The 19,686-nt window shown below is 40.2% G+C and overlaps 1 protein-coding gene across 2 annotated transcripts; it reads left to right on the top strand.

The window, feature by feature from the left end:
* Nucleotides 1-64: 64 nt before the first annotated feature.
* Nucleotides 65-13,147, top strand: WDR53 (WD repeat domain 53). Of its 2 annotated transcripts, none has more exons than XM_061411790.1 (3): nt 65-295; nt 8,163-8,658; nt 12,364-13,147. In XM_061411790.1, the coding sequence occupies exons 2-3, from the start codon at nt 8,179-8,181 to the stop codon at nt 12,958-12,960; spliced, it is 1,077 nt and encodes a 358-aa protein (XP_061267774.1). In that variant the 5' UTR covers nt 65-295; nt 8,163-8,178; the 3' UTR covers nt 12,961-13,147. The 2 variants fall into 2 exon arrangements, with proteins under 2 accessions (XP_061267774.1, XP_061267782.1); XM_061411798.1 differs by lacking the exon at nt 65-295 and adding an exon at nt 317-915.
* The last annotated feature ends 6,539 nt before the right edge of the window (nt 13,148-19,686 follow it).

The following is a 19,686-nucleotide window of genomic DNA, read 5'->3' as shown; positions in this document are numbered from 1 at the left end:
GCCCCGCCTCACTGAGGGCAGACGCACCGACTGCACGGGCGTCCCCCGCCCCTCCCCCGCGGCTCAGCGCGGTCGCCGGAACCGCCCGACTCGTACGGCCTCCCCGCGGCGCGCCCGTGGCTCCGCCATACGGGTTGAGGGCACGAAGCAAGGACGCACGCCCAGCTCGCGCGGTTCCTCTCGGCCCCGGATGTGACTATTTGGCTGCGGCCGCCTCCCGCCCTACGCTAGATGGGATTGGGCGCCCGCCGGTGAGGTCATCGCCAGGCGCCTTGGAGGGAAGCGGGAAGCACAGGTATGAGGTTGGCGCGGGTGGGTTTCAGGCTGTCCTCCGCCTTTCCCCCTTCTTGATCTAGTGACCTCGCGTCGGCTTTTTTGGTCCCCTTTTCCTATAAGGTTTACCTGAGTCGTTTGCGTTCCTGCTTGACCATTCCAACCTAACGCAGGAAACTTCCCTCTCCTTACTAGCCAGTGCTAGCTCCGCCACCTTCAGTTTGAGTTAGATCTTCCTTTTCTTTCGGCAGCTGAGGTCGTGTTTTCCTGGTCAGGCCCTCTTGTTCTCCCTTAGTACCAGTGCTTATCAGAACGTGTGTGCTAGCCTGTATGTAGCATGAGAGGTCTCTACATTTGAACACCTCCCTCCCCCCTCCCATGTTTGGGTAACCTTAAAGTGCTCTTTAAGTGCTACATTATTTTGGACAAAATATGGCCTTTCCCAGTCTTTCCTACTAACCCACCGGTTAGTAGGCTAATTGAGGTGTGTTTTTAACTAACTAGATATTCTAGTAGGGAGAATGACATGGAGGCTCTAATTAAGAACACTATTTGGAAGGGAAAGAATTTCAGCATTATTTAGTCATACTACGTTTTCCTAGGTGGCCAGAACGTTTTCCGACAGCCTTTAAAGAATGCTCGGTAAGAGAAAATAATAACCATCATGTAAGACAGGCAATCTACTGGGGCCCTTTACGGGAGAGAGTATATAACTCTCAAAGCAACACTGCGAAGTAATTGTTAAAATAATAGGGTTCACAGATTCCCTTAGTAGTCAATTCCACTGTCTTTCCTTTAAGTAGTAAGGAATCTTCTCGAAAGTTCTCCTGCTGTGAATAATCCATTTCTTGTTTTCCAGTAAAACAAGGGAGGAGGGAGGAGGGTTCAGGATGGGGAACACATGTATACCTGTGGCAGATTCATTTTGATATATGGCAAAACCAATACAATATTGTAAAGTTAAATAAAATAAAATTAAAAAACAAAAGAACAGCACCTACCATCTCTACTCTCTGATAAGTGGTGTTTGATTACTACTTGCCAGTCCCTTCTTCCTAGATATTTTTTCCTCCAAGCTTAGTCACCCAGATTCTTTTCTTTTTTACTAGTGTCAGTGCCACAGCCCTTCAACCACTCACTTTGGAAAACTGAAATGTGTGAAGAAAAGTTGACCAGTATACTTATTACAATGATAGTGACTATCATATTATTTAAACCTCAGGCTAGGGAATTTATTATTCATTTTTCAACTTTCAACTATTCCCAGGAAGGCAGTCCATGTTTTGTCTGGAAAGGCACTGAAATTTCTTTTACATCTTCAAGGACAGAGTTGGTCCATCCAAGAAGATGACAAAGAACAGACAGAATGAACAGCTTTAAAGGCACAGTCACTTGAAAAGGACAAGTGGATACATGGAGATATGACAGGAGCAAGTATTTTAGAGAGCATTTGGTTATTAAAGACATTGGCTTCTATATTGTCTGCCCTGGTATAAGTGAGGGAGAGCCTTTGAAGGACCTGATGAAATAAATCTAGTCCAGTCAGTGAGGTGACTTTTTATGGCAAAGTACCCCCAAGTGGCCCAGGTAGGATTTCAAAGTAGGAAAAGCTTTTCTTTATCACTACCTCCTATTTTCTTTCTTGCCTGCTCATCACCCTCTGGACCATGTCCCCTGCCCCCATGTTCAGTACCTTTCTGCCCTTTGGCTGCTTAGAACTTCCATCTTAGCACTCCACCCTTCATAAAAATGTTTTCAAAGTACCCCACCTTCCTCCTCCCCACACTCCATAATCTCATTAGGTGTTGGAAGAAAGGACTCTATTATCTAATTAAACTAATTCACAATAGGAAATGACTAATTACTGTGCTTGACCCTTTCACTTCAGTTCAGTTCAGTCGCTCAGTCGTGTCCGACTCTTTGCGACCCCATGAATCGCAGCACGCCAGGCTTCCCTGTCCATCACCAACTCCCGGAGTTCACTCAGACTCACATCCATCGAGTCAGTGATGCCATCCAGCCATCTCATCCTCCATCATCCCCTTCTCCTCCTGCCCCCAATCCCTCCCAGTATCAGAGTCTTTTCCAATGAATCAACTCTTCGCATGAGGTGGCCAAAGTACTGGAGTTTCAGCTTCAGCATCATTCCTTCCAAAGAAATCCCAGGGCTGATCTCCTTCAGAATGGACTGGTTGGATCTCCTTGCAGTCCAAGGGACTCTCAAGAGTCTTCTCCAACACCACAGTTCAAAAGCATCAATTCGTTGGCGCTCAGCCTTCTTCACAGTCCAACTCTCACATCCATACATGACCACTGGAAAAACCATAGCCCTGACTAGATGGACCTTTCTTGGCAAAGTAATGTCTCTGCTTTTGAATATGCTATCTAGGTTGGTCATAACTTTTCTTCCAAGGAGTAAGCGTCTTTGAATTTCATGGCTGCAGTCACCATCTGCAGTGATTTTGGAGCCCAAAAAAATAAAGTCTGACACTGTTTCCACTGTTTCCCCATCTATTTTCCCATGAAGTGGTGGGACCAGATGCCATGATCTTCGTTTTCTGAATGTTGAGCTTTAAGCCAACTTTTTCAGTCTCCACTTTCACTTTCATCAAGAGGCTTTTTAGTTCCTCTTCACTTTCTGCCATAAGGATGGTGTCATCTGCATATCTGAGGTTATTGATATTTCTCCCGGCAATCTTGATTCCAGCTTGTGCTTCTTCCAGCCCAGCGTTTCTCATGATGTACTCTGCATATAAGTTAAATAAACAGGGTGACAATATACAGCCTTGACGTACTCCTTTTCCTATTTGGAACCAGTCTGTTGTTCCATGTCCAGTTCCAACTGTTGCTTCCTGACCTGCATACAGATTTCTCAAGAGGCAGATCAGGTGGTCTGGTATTCCCATCTCTTTCAGAATTTTCCACGGTTTATTGTGATCCACACAGTCAAAGGCTTTGGCATAATCAATAAAGCAGAAATAGATGTTTTTCTGGAACTCTCTTGCTTTTCCGATGATCCAGAGGATGTTGGCAATTTGATCTCTGGTTCCTCTGCCTTTTCTAAAACCAGCTTGAACATCAGGAAGTTCACGGTTCACATATTGCTGAAGCCTGGCTTGGAGAATTTTGAGCATTACTTTACTAGCATGTGAGATGAGTGCAATTGTGCGGTAGTTTGAGCATTCTTTGGCATTGCCTTTCTTTGGGATTGGAATGAAAACTGACCTTTTCCAGTCCTGTGGCTACTGCTGAGTTTTCCAAATTTGCTGGCATATTGAGTGCAGCACTTTCACAGCATCATCTTTCAGGATTTGAAATAGTTCAACTGGAATTCCATCACCTCCACTAGCTTTGTTCGTAGTGATGCTTTCTAAGGCCCACTTGACTTCACATTCCAGGATGTCTGGCTCTAGGTCAGTGATCACATCATGGTAATTATCTGGTCGTCAAGATCTTTTTGTACACTTCTGTGTATTCTTGCCACCTCTTCATAATATCTTCTGCTTCTGTTAGGTCCATACCATTTCTGTCCTTTATCGAGCCCATCTTTGCATGAAATGTTCCCTTGGTATCTCTAATTTTCTAGAAGAGATCTCTAGTCTTGACCCTTTAGGCATCTACCTTTGAGAAGAGAAGCTTGTTGACTTGATACCTGAGTGGAGATAGTGGCACTTAGCTACTTCCAGGTAGCTCTCCAGTCCCAGTAAAACAAAAACAAGAAACAGCAGATTGCCAATTCATTTCTAAAAGATTGTTTTGATTGAACTCATATGTAGTTAATTTTTCCCACTACCTTCTACCACAGCAGTCTGATTAACACTTTTTGATTGAACATTTCAAATAATAACAAATAACTTCAATTTTGTAGATTAAGTAAACAAGTGATTTGGGTGGCGGGGTATGCTGGTTGAATCCCTGATCAGTACTCTGGGTGATTAAATTAAATGCCTCAGAATGTACGGATTTCTGGGGCTTTCCCAGTTCTTTTTTCCTATTATTTCCTGTAATAGGTCTCTATTTTAATTTTTCTGACTAGCTGGGTAATCAGTGAATACTATCCATGTGGTGTAGAGATTGAAAGTGAAAGTGAAGTCGCTCAGTCGTGTCCAACTCTTAGCGATTCCATGGACTGCAATCTACCAGGCTTCTCTGTCCAAGGGATTTTCCAGGCAAGAGTACTGGAGTGGGTTGCCATTGCCTGAAGTTTCATTTGTTCTTTACTCTGGTGGGTAGACATTAAGGTAGAACTGACCTTGGACTTGTTGGGAATAACAGTCCAAGAGTTACTACTGCTTCCATTATGGAAAACTTTACAGGAACTGTATTGTTGTCTATAGTAGTCTCTTGAAGAGCAAAATTCATTTATTGCCTAACTTCTTACATTTTGGGGTAGAGTTTAACTAGATGTATCTTTAAAATTGAATTAACTTTTTCTGGAAAAGAGTTACATTAGGAAGAAAACCTAAAACTTTTGTCTGCAAGTCAGCCTTACTTAGGTCCTCTGTGGGTAGATCTGTGATGGAGAAATAGGAGTACTAGAAACCCTGCCTTTTCTTAGTGAAAAACCTAATATTCTAACAGAGATCCAAAACCTTTATGGATACAAAATCCTAAAACTGTAGAGGGCAGACTTCTAGACTTTAAAGTTCATTCACTGTAGAAAAATTAAAACTCTGACTTAGGAATAAGTGATCAATACTCTAAAGATTCATTACATAGTTAAACTATTTGTAACTTAAATAGCCTTTTCAATGATTAATTCAAAGTTCATATTTTTAGTTAGGATATTGTCTCTATCATGTGAGTCGATAGTCATCACAAAGGACAGTTCCTAAGCCTAAATATTAATCTCTTTCATTTTAAATTGTGTTGAGTGTCCTTTTTCCTTGGTTTGTCTGGAACATTTGGCAAAAGTCCTTGTTATGGTTTGTTGTTGTGCAGTTGCTCAGTTGTGTCCGACTCTTTTTCGACCCCATGGACTGCAGCATGCCAGGCTTCCCTGTTCTACACTGTCTCCCAAAGTCTGCTCAAACTCATGTCCTTTGAGTAGATGATGCCATCTAGCCATCTCATCCTTTGTTGCCCTCTTCTCCTCCTAACCTCAATCTTTCCCAGCATTACAGTCTTTTCCTATGGGTTGGCTCTTCGCATTAGGTGGCCAAAATACTGGAGCTTCGGCTTCAGCATCAGTCCTTCCAACGTATATTCAGGGTTGATTTCCTTTAGGATTGACTGGTTTGATTATGGTAGAAAATTATTTAACTACTGTGTCAGTACTTGTCAGCAAAAATCAAATCACCAGAGTTCCCTGTCTTTATCTGCCTGAGTCATTTCCTCTCCAAACCTCTCCTTTAAAATGTATTTGCTTCAGTCTCTATTTAGTTTTTTCTGTTTACTAATTGAGTGCTTCTGCTAAAATTTTTTAAATGTATCTTTGTCTTTTTTATATTTTTTTTTTGTATATGAAAATTGCTATATCTGATTTTGTGATTGTGTTTCTGTTACTTTGATTACTATTAGATCAGTGGGTTTTTTTGGCAGTCTAGTAGTTAGTGATTTTGTATGTGTGTGTGGCTAAAAGTGGGAGGAAACAAACTTGTGTCGGGAGTAGAAACTTTAAGTAGATTAAATTATTCTTCAAAACAGTATTTGGAAATTTATCTCTGTACAATTGAACTGAATTCAGGTATTATATCTGAAAATACTAAAGCAACTATTGCAGTTTCTTAGTAGATAAACTCTCCTTTGTCTTGTGGAATGAAAAATATAATTTGTCCAGATAGATGTGTTTGCTTCCTTTTGTCTGATCATTTAATTGTATAAATTGCCCCAGTTTCCTTTTTTGCTTTACCCAAGAGGTAATTGGGCTTCCAGGTGGCGGTACTGGTAAAGAACCTGCCTGCCAATGCAGGAGACATAAGAGACATGGGTTCTATCCCTGGGTTGTGAAGATCTCCTGGAGGAGGGCATGACAGCTCACTCCATTATTCTTGCCTGGAGAATCCTATCCACAGAGGAGCCTAGTAGGCTATAGCCCAGTTGGGGAGGGGTTGCAAAAGACACACATCTGAAGCGACTTAGCAGCAGCAGCAGCAGGAGATAGTTAAGGTAGGGGGTAGCATTATGTGGCAAGTCCAGTTTAAAGAAGCAGGCTGCCTAGCATATCAGGAATCTAAATAATGCACATAAACACTACTGTTATATAAGTACAAGTAGGTGATAATGTGATTTTTTAAAAAATGTGAGTATATTTAGAAGCAGTAATGAATTATTAGTAGCTTTTGGTCATTTTCTGTACTTTCGAATACTAACAGGTTAAACCTGTTATCAAGTAGAATTGTTATAAAAAGGTCTTCATTATTTAGAAGTTTAGGATTGTTTTATTTTAGATCCTAAGTACAAATCCTGAACAGGTGACTTTGGGAAAATTATTTTAAATTTATGAGACTCAATTTAATTATCTGTAAAATGGAATGATACCAATCAGAAATGTTGTTTTGAGAATAAAATTAAATAATGTACTGAATTAGTCTCCAATGAGAAGACCCAGGGGTTTGCATTTTTAACCAGTTCCCCTGATGATTAGTGGTATAGTACAGGTTCTCAATGGCTTCCGTGGTGGCCCAGTGGTAAAGAACACATATGCTATGCAGGAGTCATGGGTTTGATCCCTGGGTCAGAAAGATCCCCTAGACAAGGAACCTACTCCAGTATTCTTGCCTGGGAAATCCCATGGACAGAGGAACCTGACGGGCTACAGTCCATGGGGACAAAAAGAGCTGGACTCAGCTTAGCGACTAAAACAACAGGTTCTCAAATTCTAGCATACGTCAGAATCACCTGGAAGGCTTGTTAAACCACACTGTTGGGTGCTGACATCAGAGTTTCTGATTCAGTGGGCCTAGAGTGGGGTCGAGGAGAAGGCAATGGCACCCCACTCCAGTACTCTTGCCTAGAAAATCCCATGGACGGAGGAGCCTGGAGGGCTGCAGTCCATGAGGTCGCTAAGAGTCGGACACGACTGAGCGACTTCACTTTCACTTTCCACTTTCATCCATTGGAGAAGGAAATGGCAACCCACTCCAGTGTTCTTGCCTGGAGAATCCCAGGGACAGAGGAGCCTGGTTGGAGGCCGTCTGTGGGGTCGCACAGAGTCGGATGCGACTGAAGTGACTTAGCAGCAGCAGCAGTAGCAGAGTGGGGTCCAATAATTTATATTTCTATAAGTTCCTAGGTGATGCTAGTGCTGCTGGCAACCATACTTGGAGGACCATTGGTGTAATATATATGATGCCACTTTGACTAGCCTAATAAAAGTAACCAAAGTGACAATGATAATACTTTTGTTGAGTTCTCCTTACATACCAGGCATTGTTACATGCACTTGACATTTACTGTGTCATTTAATCTTCTCTGATCTTATGAAATGGATGTTATTATTACCCCCATTTTATCAAGAAGGAAAGTGGGTCATTGATTCAGTAACTTGCCCAGCTGATAGGTAATAGGGCTATTCAAACCCAAAAGCCCAGGGCCCATTTTCTATAAACATTATTCAGACAAAGGATATAACCTGATGATTGTGTGGTCCTTTCTTAAAAAGGACTTTTCTTAATTTAAAATAAGTGTATTTATTGTTTATTCCTATGTGAGCCTCACATCAAAGGCTGGAGGACCAGACTTACCTGGGTACCTGATTGCAAGGAAAACACATGTAGGGATGTGCCAGCCACAGTTTTGTGTTAACCAGGCTTTGTAGGCTTGATCTTCAAATGTCTTTTTTTATTGATTGAGTTTTTTAGATGTCTTTTATTTTTTAAATGAAATATTTGTGTCTTACAAAGTTCTTATATAAAATGTGAGATTATAGTTTTCCCCCCTCTTCACAGAGTTACCTGGGTCATTATGGCAGTCAAGTGGACTGGTGGACATTCTTCTCCTATTCTCTGCCTGAATGCAAGTCAAGAAGGGCTAGTGGCTTCTGGAGCAGAAGGTGGGGATCTCGTGGTTTGGGGTGAAGATGGGACTCTTTTAGGACACACGTGCTTCCAAGGGGCAGAGGATGTTACCAACGTCTTATTTTCTCCATCCTGCCCCACCAAACTCTATGCCTCACATGGAGAAACCATTAGCATACTGGATGTCAGGTCTCTTAAAGAACCCTTGGATGATTTTCATGTGAATGAAGAAGAAATCAACTGTCTTTCATTGAATGAAACTGAAAACCTGCTGGCTTCTGCTGATGACTCTGGAACAATCAAAATTCTAGACCTGGAAAATAAGAAAATTAGCAGATCACTGAAGAGACATTCCAATATCTGTTCCTCTGTAGCTTTTCGACCTCAAAGGCCTCAGAGCCTGGTGTCATGTGGACTGGATATGCAGGTGATGTCTTGCAGAGAGTACATGGGTAATTTCTAAATGGGACTTGCTAATAGAATCAAATTATTGATTGGGCTAAATATATCTTGGCATTTTCTTTTATCCACTGACATGCCTTATGTATTTAGGAACCGTAAACTTTATGTCTACTGAATGTTTAATGCTAACTTGACAAAGTCTAGTAGATTAACAAAGTAATTATTAATCTTTTACTCTTTCTCTATGCTTTAAGACATTCCTAAAACATGAGAATTCGAATATTTGATTCTAAACATCTGTTTAAACAAAGGACCATGCTAAATACAGAGTTTATCACCCACCCACTCTCCATAAAGTTTATAATTAAAAAAAAAAACAGAGGGCCTGGATCTATTATTGTTTTTACTCTAAATCACTGGAGTGAGAATAGGCATGGCTTCCCTTTGGTGGTCACTTACCACTTTACACTGCTTTGTATATATTAGTTTGGGAGAAGGCAATGGCACCCCACTCCAGTACTGTTGCCTGGAAAATCCCATGGATGGAGGAGCCTGGTAGGCTGCAGTCCATGGGATCGCTGAGTCGGACACGACTGAGCGACTTCACTTTCACTTTCCACTTTCATGCATTGGAGAAGGAAATGGCAACCTACTCCAGTGTTCTTGCCTGGAGAATCCCAGGGACGGGGAGCCTGGTAGGCTGCAGTCCATGGGGTCGCACAGAGTTGGACACAACTGAAGCGACTTAGCAGCAGCAGCAGCATATATATTAGTTTTCTTTCTAATCACACCCTGACCATACTATTTCTTTTTTAGAAATGAGGAAACTGAAGTTCAAATTGAGTTTTCCCACAGCGGACTGAATTGGAATTCAAACCTCAATCTCTCTGACTTCAAAGCCTATATTTTTTCTCTGTGACACTAAAGATATTTATTTAAATAGATGATATGTGTGCCCAACACTGTTATAGGCATTTAATCTACTTTTTCAGCTGCTTATAGTATCTTGTAAGACTCCTGGTCACTTCCAGGCCAGTGATCTTTGCCACTCCTCTATCCTCCACACCTCCTTATAATTTAGAAATAAATGAGACTAATTTTAGTTGTTGTCACTCTGACTGCCACCCCCACCCCAAGCTACTGGTCTTTTTACTAGGAAGAATCAGTGGATGTCCTGCTGCGCTGGGGCAGCCCCTAATTAAAAATTGTCCTACCAAAAATTTGTAGTGCCTTGGTTGAGAATAATTTTACACCTACAGGGCACAGTGATCCCATGACATCAAAATTCCTTTTCTACTCCTAGGTCTTGCCCAGAACTTTAATAAATCTATATTTTTCTACACTAGTGGAGATAATCTGCTTACTGTGTTGGGCAGAAAGACCTACACAACCAGTCAGATATCTGTTTTAAGTAGGCGGATTGTACAGTGTCTCTGACTACTCATTCATTCATCCTTAAGCTATACCAGTTTTCAATCACTGGTTCATTAACTGCGTTAGACATGGCAGTCAGCCAAGTAGATGTATAGCAGTCACAGATTACACAAGAAGCAGGCATCCAGAATTTACCATTTTACCTCCAGTTCTAGATGAGAAAGTTTAGTGCCAGGCAGGTGTTAGAGAATACTCTAGGAAATAAATATATTGTGAAAAGAAGTCTTTTGCTTTTTGATTTGTCAAGAATTGCTAAAAATTCACTATAGATTAACTGCTGCATTGGGTTGTAATATATAATAAAAGTGACTAAGATAGTACAGTCATTACTTCTGACTGAAATTACTTCTTTAACTGGAGTTGAAAGTATAATTTCTTCCAGTTTACTTCTTAAAATCTGGTTATCTGGTATTTTTCTGAACTTTAAGAATAGCCAGCCTATGGAGGGGTCCAAGAATGTAGGTGTAATAGTGGAAGGGAGTTTTTATCAGATTAGTGATGAGAGTTATTTATCTCTGAACAAGGTGTTTTATCTCAAGGCAGGAACTGAATTATTGCCACACATAATAGATAAGTTCAACATACCTATCTTTGTTATTGAAAGTGAAAGTGAAGTCGCTCAGTCGTGTCCGACTCTTTGCAACTCCATGGACTATAGCCCACCAGGCTCCTCCATCCATGGAATTTTCCAGACAGGAGTACTGGAGTGGGGTGCCATTTCCTTCTCCAGAGGATCTTCTCCACCCAGGGATTGAACCCAGGTCTCCCGCATTGCAAGCAGACACTTTTACCATCTGAGCCACAAGGGAAGCTCATCTTTGTTATTAGAGAAATTATAAAAATTAGATCCTTTGATTTAGATAGGTTTAAATAGAAAAAGCTTACTCAAGCAGGGACCTTAGGAATGAAGTGTGATTTATTAAGACACTTGAGACTACTTAATCTTTTATTAAATAGACACAAAATAATATTCATGATGTATTTTTAAGGTATAAATAATAACACTAAATAAATACATGTGAACCCACCACTCCAATACAGTTTTTTCTTGTAAGGACATTTGGAAATTTGAAGCCCATCATGAATTTCCTTTTTTTTTTTTTTCCATCATGAATTTCTGTAGCATATACACTGGTTTTCTTTATCCCTCATTTCCACATTTGAAAGTAAATGGTTTCAAGTTTGTTTTCTTCTTTCTGGAGTTTGAACAGTCTCTAGGACCAAAACCTAAGTATCCAGATAGTGGAAGAGCCTCTTTCTTTTCCCCTTGAAAATGAATCTTTTATGTGGAAAGAAATGTTTTTGTACAAGAAATTTTTGAGCAGGGTCACTTTGATATGCTTGCATTCACTTCTGAGTGTCACTTCTTTTGAAATAGGATGCATTGAAGGAAGTTACTTTGAATAGCAAACGAAACCTTGGTATAATCAGCAGTGGTAATATTTTCGGTTCAGATCTGTGTTTTTGACTAAACGGTCGTGCTTATCCTAGTGCCCCTTTTAGATCATGAGCCATAATTCAGGGACGGTACTAGATGGCAAAATAAAGTTGTCTCTTCGCTCTGAAAGTATGAAGAATATTTTCTTTTTCAAATCGGTTGCTCCAGGAAGACAATTGCTGAAGTCTGGAGTAAAATCAATCCACAGAACTTATTGTTTTGTTTTAAATATTTTTAAAATTGCATTTTATCTAAATCTACTTAGTAGGTCCAAGATCATGGTAGAGAACAACAGTAAAACGCCAAGTATACCAGGATGTCAAATTAACAGACTTGCTTAAAATTTCTGCTCTTTTCTACAGGTACTATGCTAGGCATTGAGCTTCCCTGGTGGCGCACACAGGAAAGAATCTGCCCAATGTGGGAGATCCAGGTTTGATCCTGGGTTTAGTTTATTTAGTTGATAGGTGTTTCTACTTGTAACAAGCATAGGCTAAAATTAATAAATTTCCTCATTTTCAGTTTTACTTGTAGCAGTCGGGGTAGGATGACTTGAAGAAATTGGCATCTGTGTAAGAGTTTGGATTACACATTAAAGGGTTTGTTGATCCAGAGTTACTCAGGATCTAGTTTTTAAATTATACCTTCCTTACTGCCCATTGGCATTCTAGTTTTGGTACCAGGGTAGCATCCTGCTGGCATGTTGTGGTGCTGTCTGAATTTTTTTTTAATGTTGCTGGGAATGTATCCTGCTAATCATTCTTAGACTACTTTGGTGATTTTCTTAGAAGCAGAATAAGCATGTTCGTGAAACAAACTATTTAGAACTCTAACTGTGTAACTTCCACTTATTTAAAGGTGATGCTGTGGAACCTTCGGAAAGCCCGGCCACTCTGGATTACAAATTTACAGGAGGATGAAACAGAAGAAATGGAAAGTCCACAATCACCTGGTCAGCTTTTAAACCCTGCCTTAGCCCACTCTGTGTCTGTGGCATCGTGTGGCAATGTTTTTAGTTGCGGTGCAGAAGATGGTAAGGTTCGAATCTTTAGGGTGATGGGAGTCAAGTGTGAACAGGAACTGGGATTTAAGGGCCATTCTTTGGGGGTTTCCCAAGTCTGCTTTCTGCGAGAATCCTATTTGCTGCTTACTGGAGGAAATGATGGAAAGATAAAGCTGTGGGATGTAAGCAGTGAAATTGAAAAAAAACATAAGAGTCCAACCAAACATACTCACAGGAAGAAAACCAAAAGGGCAGCTTACACCAAGCAAGGTGGAGGCACTCATGCTTCAGTAACAGGTGAAGATGAACATGGCAAAATTTTACCAAAGTTAAGTATTGAACATGGAGAAAAAGTGAACTGGCTCTTAAGTACAAAAATAAAGGGGTACCAAAATATATTGGTAGCTGATCAAACTAGTTGTATATCGGTGTATCCCTTAAAAGAATTTTAAATCCAATAAAACATTTGAAAAACTGCAGCAAAACATTTTGTAAGTTAAAAAAAAAATCCTGATTCTTTGTTTAAACTCTTTGTCATATGTGGAATAATAGCATTCCATAACATGTGAGCAAAAGGAGATAATTGGGTAACACTTCATATGGTAAATGACATATTAAAATTTGGTGAAAGAGAACGAATATTCACTGAGTCCTGATTGTGCTCCAGCATTTTACATGTGTTTCATTTCATTAAGGTGGAATGAAATAAGGTGGGTGACTTCCTTCATTTTATTACCACAGAAATCAAAACTCAGCGATGTTAAGTAACTTGAGGATCCAAGAAAATTGCAGGCACGATGACTTACCTGCAAAGGATCTTCATTGTCTTGTCAAGCCTGTTGCCTTAGGAAAGCTCACATCCTGATCCAAACGTGGTCACCGCATTAGTGACAACATTAGTAATTCCAGGCTGTCATGAGGATATTTACCAAGTTGAAAGAGGAAACCGTTCTTGCTTGTTCTGTGTAAAGCCCAGAATACTGACAATCACTTTTTGCCATTTCTAAGAAAAGTGTTCCAGGGTCAAATCAGTTTAGGATATTAGGCAGCCATCCAGGCTGTGATGCTGTTGGGACCAAGAATAAGCTGAAGTTATGAATAAGCAGAAACTCTGACTAAGCAGAAGATACGAGGTAGGCAGAAGAGGTTGAGAATAGAAGCCAAGACATTGTGTCAAGAGTGAGTTTTCATCATGCACTGGATTGCTGGTTTTTCTGCATGTTCTTTCAACTTCTGCTTTAACTGCCTACTCTTAGATTCAAAGATTTAAAGAGAGAATCTGATTAGTTACCATTATGCTGGTTTGTGGAGAATTCTTTGATAAGCTCAATTTTAGAATGCTTGCTGCAGATGACAGAAACCAAATTCAAATTGACTTAAGGAAAGAAAAAAGGAATTTATTGGCTCATATAACAGAGAAGTCCAAGAATAATCAGGCTTTTACTGCTGAGGTAGCTAAGCTGATAGGATGTGAGTCTGTAGGTGCCTCACCTGTGAAAAGACTTGCCTAGGGATGGGGAGAGAGACTCCTCGCAGTAATGTTGAGCCTAGAACCAGCTATGCCTGAAACAAGTATACTCCTTAAGCCTTTTTTTTTAACTCGTTAACTATTAATAAAAGAGTCGTGACCAATTATGTGGGCAGTCAATAAATATTGTTTAATTTCACTTGAAATTTAAAGCCAGGAGACTGCCATCTTGGCCCTAAAATATCCATTCACAGGACCTTGGTCTGAGTACTGACAGAAAGAAACAAGTTTCTAATCCCAGAACTGGGCAAAATTCTTGGCCATTTTGGGCCTTGAGTTCCATACTTGAAAGTATAGAGGTTGAATTAGACGTCCCCTAAGGTCCCTTCCGTGCTACTGTTTATGAAAGGAAAACAACATCATAGTAATATTGTGTTTGTCCAGTGATTCTAATATGTATTAAAATGTCAGGAATGACCAATAATCATGGGCCATCTCTGGAGGTTTTAGAGAAATCTTTTGGGAAATAACCCAAGTACAACATTATTTTAGCTATTGAGCTTTAATAATGTTATGGGAACAAGGTAAGAAGTATTTAAGCCAGGATTGAAACATTAATTTTAAACTTTGTTTGGTTGCTGATAACAGGTACCCACTCAGACTGCCTCAGTGAAAAGGGAAATTTACTGTGGGGGTAGAAGTGCAAAATTCTCTCAACCCAGAATGAAAATGTAGCTTGACTCTACATTTCTAACCAGGGAAGCCGTCAAGCACCAAAACAGCTACACTTTCTGTCTCTCAGACCCTGTGGTCACTCATCTCTGCTTCTTTCACCTGACAAAAGATGGCCTTCTAGGGCTACATCAGCAACCTTTTTCAATTCCAGAACCTGAGTGAGTAGTGTCTAAGTTCCAAGGCCCTGAAGATAATCTGAGTGGTCTCACTTAGTCATGGGCCTAGCTCTGATACAGTCACCTCTGATCAGGAGGATGTTGTCATTTAGTATCAGTATTGCCAAAGGAGCCCCCACAGGTAAGGGAGCTAGTTCTCAGGGAAGAAGAGTATGGGTTGAACTTACAGTTCCCAAAGATCTACAACCAACTATTGATATTTTGGTAAATTTACAATGTGAAAATTATATGCAAAGTGACCTCTTCTTAGGTCAGTCATTTTGCTACAGTTTGACTTAACATTCTCAAGCAACAAGGTATACCTAAATTAGTTAATGAGAGCTTAAAGAAACACACTGGTAAAGTAAGCCAAAGAAAGTGCCATAGCCTTGGCTCATAGAGAATCGGGATACTTTTTTTTTTTCTTATACTGTGTAGCATGTAGGATCTTAGTTCTCCAACCACAGATTGAACCTGTGTTGCCTAGTGGAAGCATGGAGTCTTAACCACTGGACTGCCAGGAAAGTCCCAGGATACCATTTTTAAATATTGCTTACCTTAGCCAACTGGGCCCTCAGATAACTGAGTAAGAACTTAAGTGGCCTCACCTTCTAAGTGGCCTGCCAAAGTCCTCAATCTATAGAAGGCTGAAAATGTACCCCAGAATACCAGGTTGTAATCCCTGGAACCTGTAAATGTTACTTTATTTGGCAAAAGGTTATTTGCAGATAAACATTACAACTAGTAAAGGATTATGTTAAAGGAACATAATCAAGATAATTATATACTTACCTTTTTGCTTTATTAGACTGTGAGATGCTTGGCGGCAAGGGTCTGCCTATTGAATTTCAGAACTTGTGGTTTGGCCTGTCCTGGACCCCCCAACTCACAAACAATAATCATTAAATATTAAATGAATCAAGGGAGATCCAGAAGGTGAAAATGTTAAGAGATGTGGATAGAAAAAAATAAAAATAAAGGTCAGCTTGAAGGGAGCTGGCAGCAGGGTTGCCTGGCAACCAAACTGAACCCTTTGCTTATGCTTTAGGTTATTTTTAATACCAGCTATGAGGGCTACGCATGGCTCTCCCAACCAGTGCTGTTTGCAGATACCCAGACATGCTCATTTCACATTTGATGTTCTCTCCAAATTACAGTCAGTTTGTAGTCTGGGATAGACAGTCCTGAAGCTGATGCAGTGCCACCCAGTTGCTTCTCCCTGCCAAGAGCTGAAATACCTTCAGGATTAATCAATCACCCTCTGGCATAATTATGTATAATTCTGATGCCTTACCTATGAATAACTCTTCCATCATCTCAGTTTTCCTGTTTATAAGCAGAGAATTCATGAAAAATAGTATGATACTGCACATGTGTTCTATGAGTGTATTTGGTTTTCTGAACTATTTGAAAGTGAAATACTATGACACTTGACCTCAAAATACATCAGTATGCATCTCCTAAAAAGGTCACTTTTCAACATAATCATATTACTGATATTATATACAAGAAACTTAGCAATAATTCACATTCTTGTTCTTAGCCAGCCAGTTGTGACTAATATTCTTAACTAAAGTCTGATGATGACAGACGGTAGCAACCAGAACTGCAGAAGACAGGTCCCTTAGCCTTGAGCAGGTCTCACAGAGATGAGAGACGGAACAGTAAGGATCTTGTGGCTCAGTCTGGGGTCTGAACAGAGGTAGGTCTCCTTCATAGCCAACCTTCTTCCTGTGGCACATTCCCAGTGGGGAATATTGCCTCTTGCACTGGACTAAAGTTGATTTTAGAGACTAAGTTGTCAGACAAGAGGGAAATTGTGGGAGAATAAGGACATGAGTCAACTGAAGTGAACAAAATATGCTGTCACCACCACTACCCGGGCCATACTCCAGCCAAAGAAGCAGGATTTAACCTAGCCCGGAAGAGGATGTGAGAGAATTCAGAACCTCTCATATACCTGGAGAGCTCTGCCGTACCCTAGTGCTCTTAGTGGAGGAAAGGACTGAGCTGAGGTTTGATAGAGCTCCATCAGGTCTTCTTCTCTAAAGCCATAAAAATGCTTGAGGAGAGTGACCCAAAGTTCACTTGAACATGATTTCCCTATAATCATTCTAGGCAATGAATGAAGACGCATCAGCATGCAGTGATCAAGTAAAAACAATAAATGTTGATACAAGAGGTCACAAATAGGTAGTAACGTGAAAGTTGAATGCAGTATTTTTGTTATGAGCAAGATTGTTAATCATGTTACAAACCAATGTGTGGCTAGATGAATGCAATATTAATATTTTATTAAAAATCATTAAGATATAAAAGACTCAACTGGGGACTTACCTGATGGTCCAGTGGTTAAGATGCCATGCTTCCACTGCAGGGGGGTGTGAGTTTGATCCCTGGTCAGGGAACTAAGATGCTGCATGCTGTGGGGTGTGGCACAAAAAAGAAGGACTCAACTAAAAAACTGTTGAATCGGTAAAGTTCAAGGGTTTAAAATCGCTACACCAAAATGAGTTGCTTTTCTATACACCAACAGTAAAACATCTGAAAAAAAGAAATGTCTCCTATTCACAGTGGGATCAAAGCAATAAAACACATGGGAACAAGAAAGTGAAAGATCTGTAAAATGAAAACTACAAAACTTTGCTGAAAGAAGTCAAAGAAGACACAAGTGGAGGGACATCCTGTGTTCACAGACTGGAAGAGAGTATTATTGTTCAAATGTACATGCTCCACAATGTCATCTATAGGTTCAGTGTAATCCCTATCAAAATTCCAACAGCATTTTTCAAATAGAAAACAACCTAAAAATGTAGGGCACCATAAAAGGCCCCAAATAGCTAAAGCAACCCTGAGAAAGAAAGCCATCACACATCCTGCCTTGGGGCTATACAATAAAGCTATAGTAATTAAACCAGTATGGTACTGGCATAAAAATGGACACAGACCAAAGAAGAAAATAGCCCAGAATTAAACTCCTGCATATATGATCAGCTATTATTTGATAAGTGGGGAAAGGATAGTTTCTTCAGCAAATGGTGTTGGAAAACTGGATAATCACATGCGGAAAAAATGAAATTGGATCCCTATCTTACATTACTCACAAAGAATTAACTTGAAAGTCTTAAACATGAGACCTGAAACCATATAACTTACCTCAACAGGAGGAAAGAAGCTCCTTGATACTACCCTCCACGATGATTTTTTGGACCAAAAGCACAAACAACAAAAAACAAGTAGAACTCCATCCAATTTAAAAGCTTCCACACAACTAAAGAAACAACAAAATAAAAAGGTAACTAGAATGAGAGATTTTTTTTCTAATTGTGTTGGATACAGAGTTAATATCCAAAATTTATAAAGAACTTGTACAACTCAATAGCAAAAAAAAAAAAAAAGTGTGCAGAGGAATGAAATAGACATTTTTTCCAAAGAAGATATCTAACCGACTAACAGGCACGAAAACATGCTCAGCATCACTCAAGAGACACCTCACCTGTAAGAATGACTACTATCAAGGAGAGAAAACAAGTGTTGATGAGGGTTTGGGACAAAAGAGACCCCTCCTGCACTGTTGATGGGATTGTAAGTTGGTATGCAGAGTCCTCAAAAAATTAAAAATGAAACACACATAATCCAGTAATCCCACTTCTGGCTGTATGTCCCGAGGAATGAAAACTGGTTACTGAAAAGACATGTCTGACTCTGTGTGACCCCAGGGACTGTAGCTCACAGGCTCCTCTTCCATGGGATTCTCCAGGCAAGAATACTGAAGTGGGTTGCCATTTCCTTCTCCACAAAGAGACATATAAACTCCATATGTATTGCAGCATTATTCACAATAACTGAGATAGAGAAACAACCTAAGTGTGTATAAGGATAAGTTAAGATGTGGTACATGTATGCAATGGAATACTATTCAGCCTTGAGAAAAAGAAGTTCTGCCTTTTAGAACACTGTGGATGGATCTTGGGAACAATTTGCTAAGTGAGATATGTCAGAGTAAGACAAATACTGTATAATATCTATTATATGTGGAACCAAAAAAACCCGAAAGAATAAGAGTAAAGTGGTCATTACCAGAAGCCAGGGGTGGGAGAATGGGAGAGATGTTTAAGGGTACATATTTTCAACTAGTGTGTAAATAAGTCCTGGAGACCTAGTGCACAGAACAGTGATTACAGACAACAGGTTGTATTATAAACAGTAAACTTGCAGAGACCAGACCTTGGTTGTTCACAGCAGTGAAAGAGTTGACAACTGTGATGAGGTGGAAATGTTAGCTATTGCTGCTGCTGCTGCTGCTAAGTCGCTTCAGTCATGTCCAACTCTGTGCAACCCCATGGACTGCAGCCTGGCAATTATTACAATATAAATGTCAAATAAATGTGTTGCACACCTTAAACTTATACAATGTTGTATGTCAAATATAGCTCAATTTAAAAAAGAAAAAGTTGGGACTTCGCTGGTGGTCCAGTGACTAAGTAACTGCCTTCCAATGCAGGGGTGCAGGTTCCATCCCTAGTGCCAAGGGGCAACTAAGCTCGTGCTGCAGCTGGAGAGGCCCACACGCCATGAGGAGGAGCCCCCTGCCGAAGTCAAGATCCAGCGCAGCCCAAAATAAAGAAGAAATTTTTTTTAATTAAAAGAGAAAAAAATTTTACTGGGACTTCACTGTAAGTCCAGTGGTTAAGACTCCATGCTCCCAATGCAGGGGCATGGATTTGATCCCTAGTCAGGAAAATTTAGATCTTGTTTGTCACATGACACAGCCAAAAGAAAAAAGGAAAAAATTATTAAGATGTAGTAGAATGTCATTA

Source organism: Bos javanicus, chromosome 1 (genome assembly GCF_032452875.1).
Source record: "Bos javanicus breed banteng chromosome 1, ARS-OSU_banteng_1.0, whole genome shotgun sequence".
NCBI classification, from domain to species: domain Eukaryota; kingdom Metazoa; phylum Chordata; class Mammalia; order Artiodactyla; family Bovidae; genus Bos; species Bos javanicus.
Note: the sequence above shows the minus strand (reverse complement) of the source record. Positions and strands in the feature narration are given on the sequence as shown.

What these genes read in the sequence shown, in the direction of transcription:
- WDR53 (XM_061411790.1), top strand. Translation starts at nt 8,179, where the DNA reads ATGGCAGTCAAGTGGACTGGTGGACATTCTTCTCCTATTCTCTGCCTG. An exon ending in CATGTGGACTGGATATGCAG is followed by an intron (nt 8,659 to 12,363) that starts GTGATGTCTTGC and finishes ACTTATTTAAAG; the next exon opens with GTGATGCTGTGGAACCTTCG.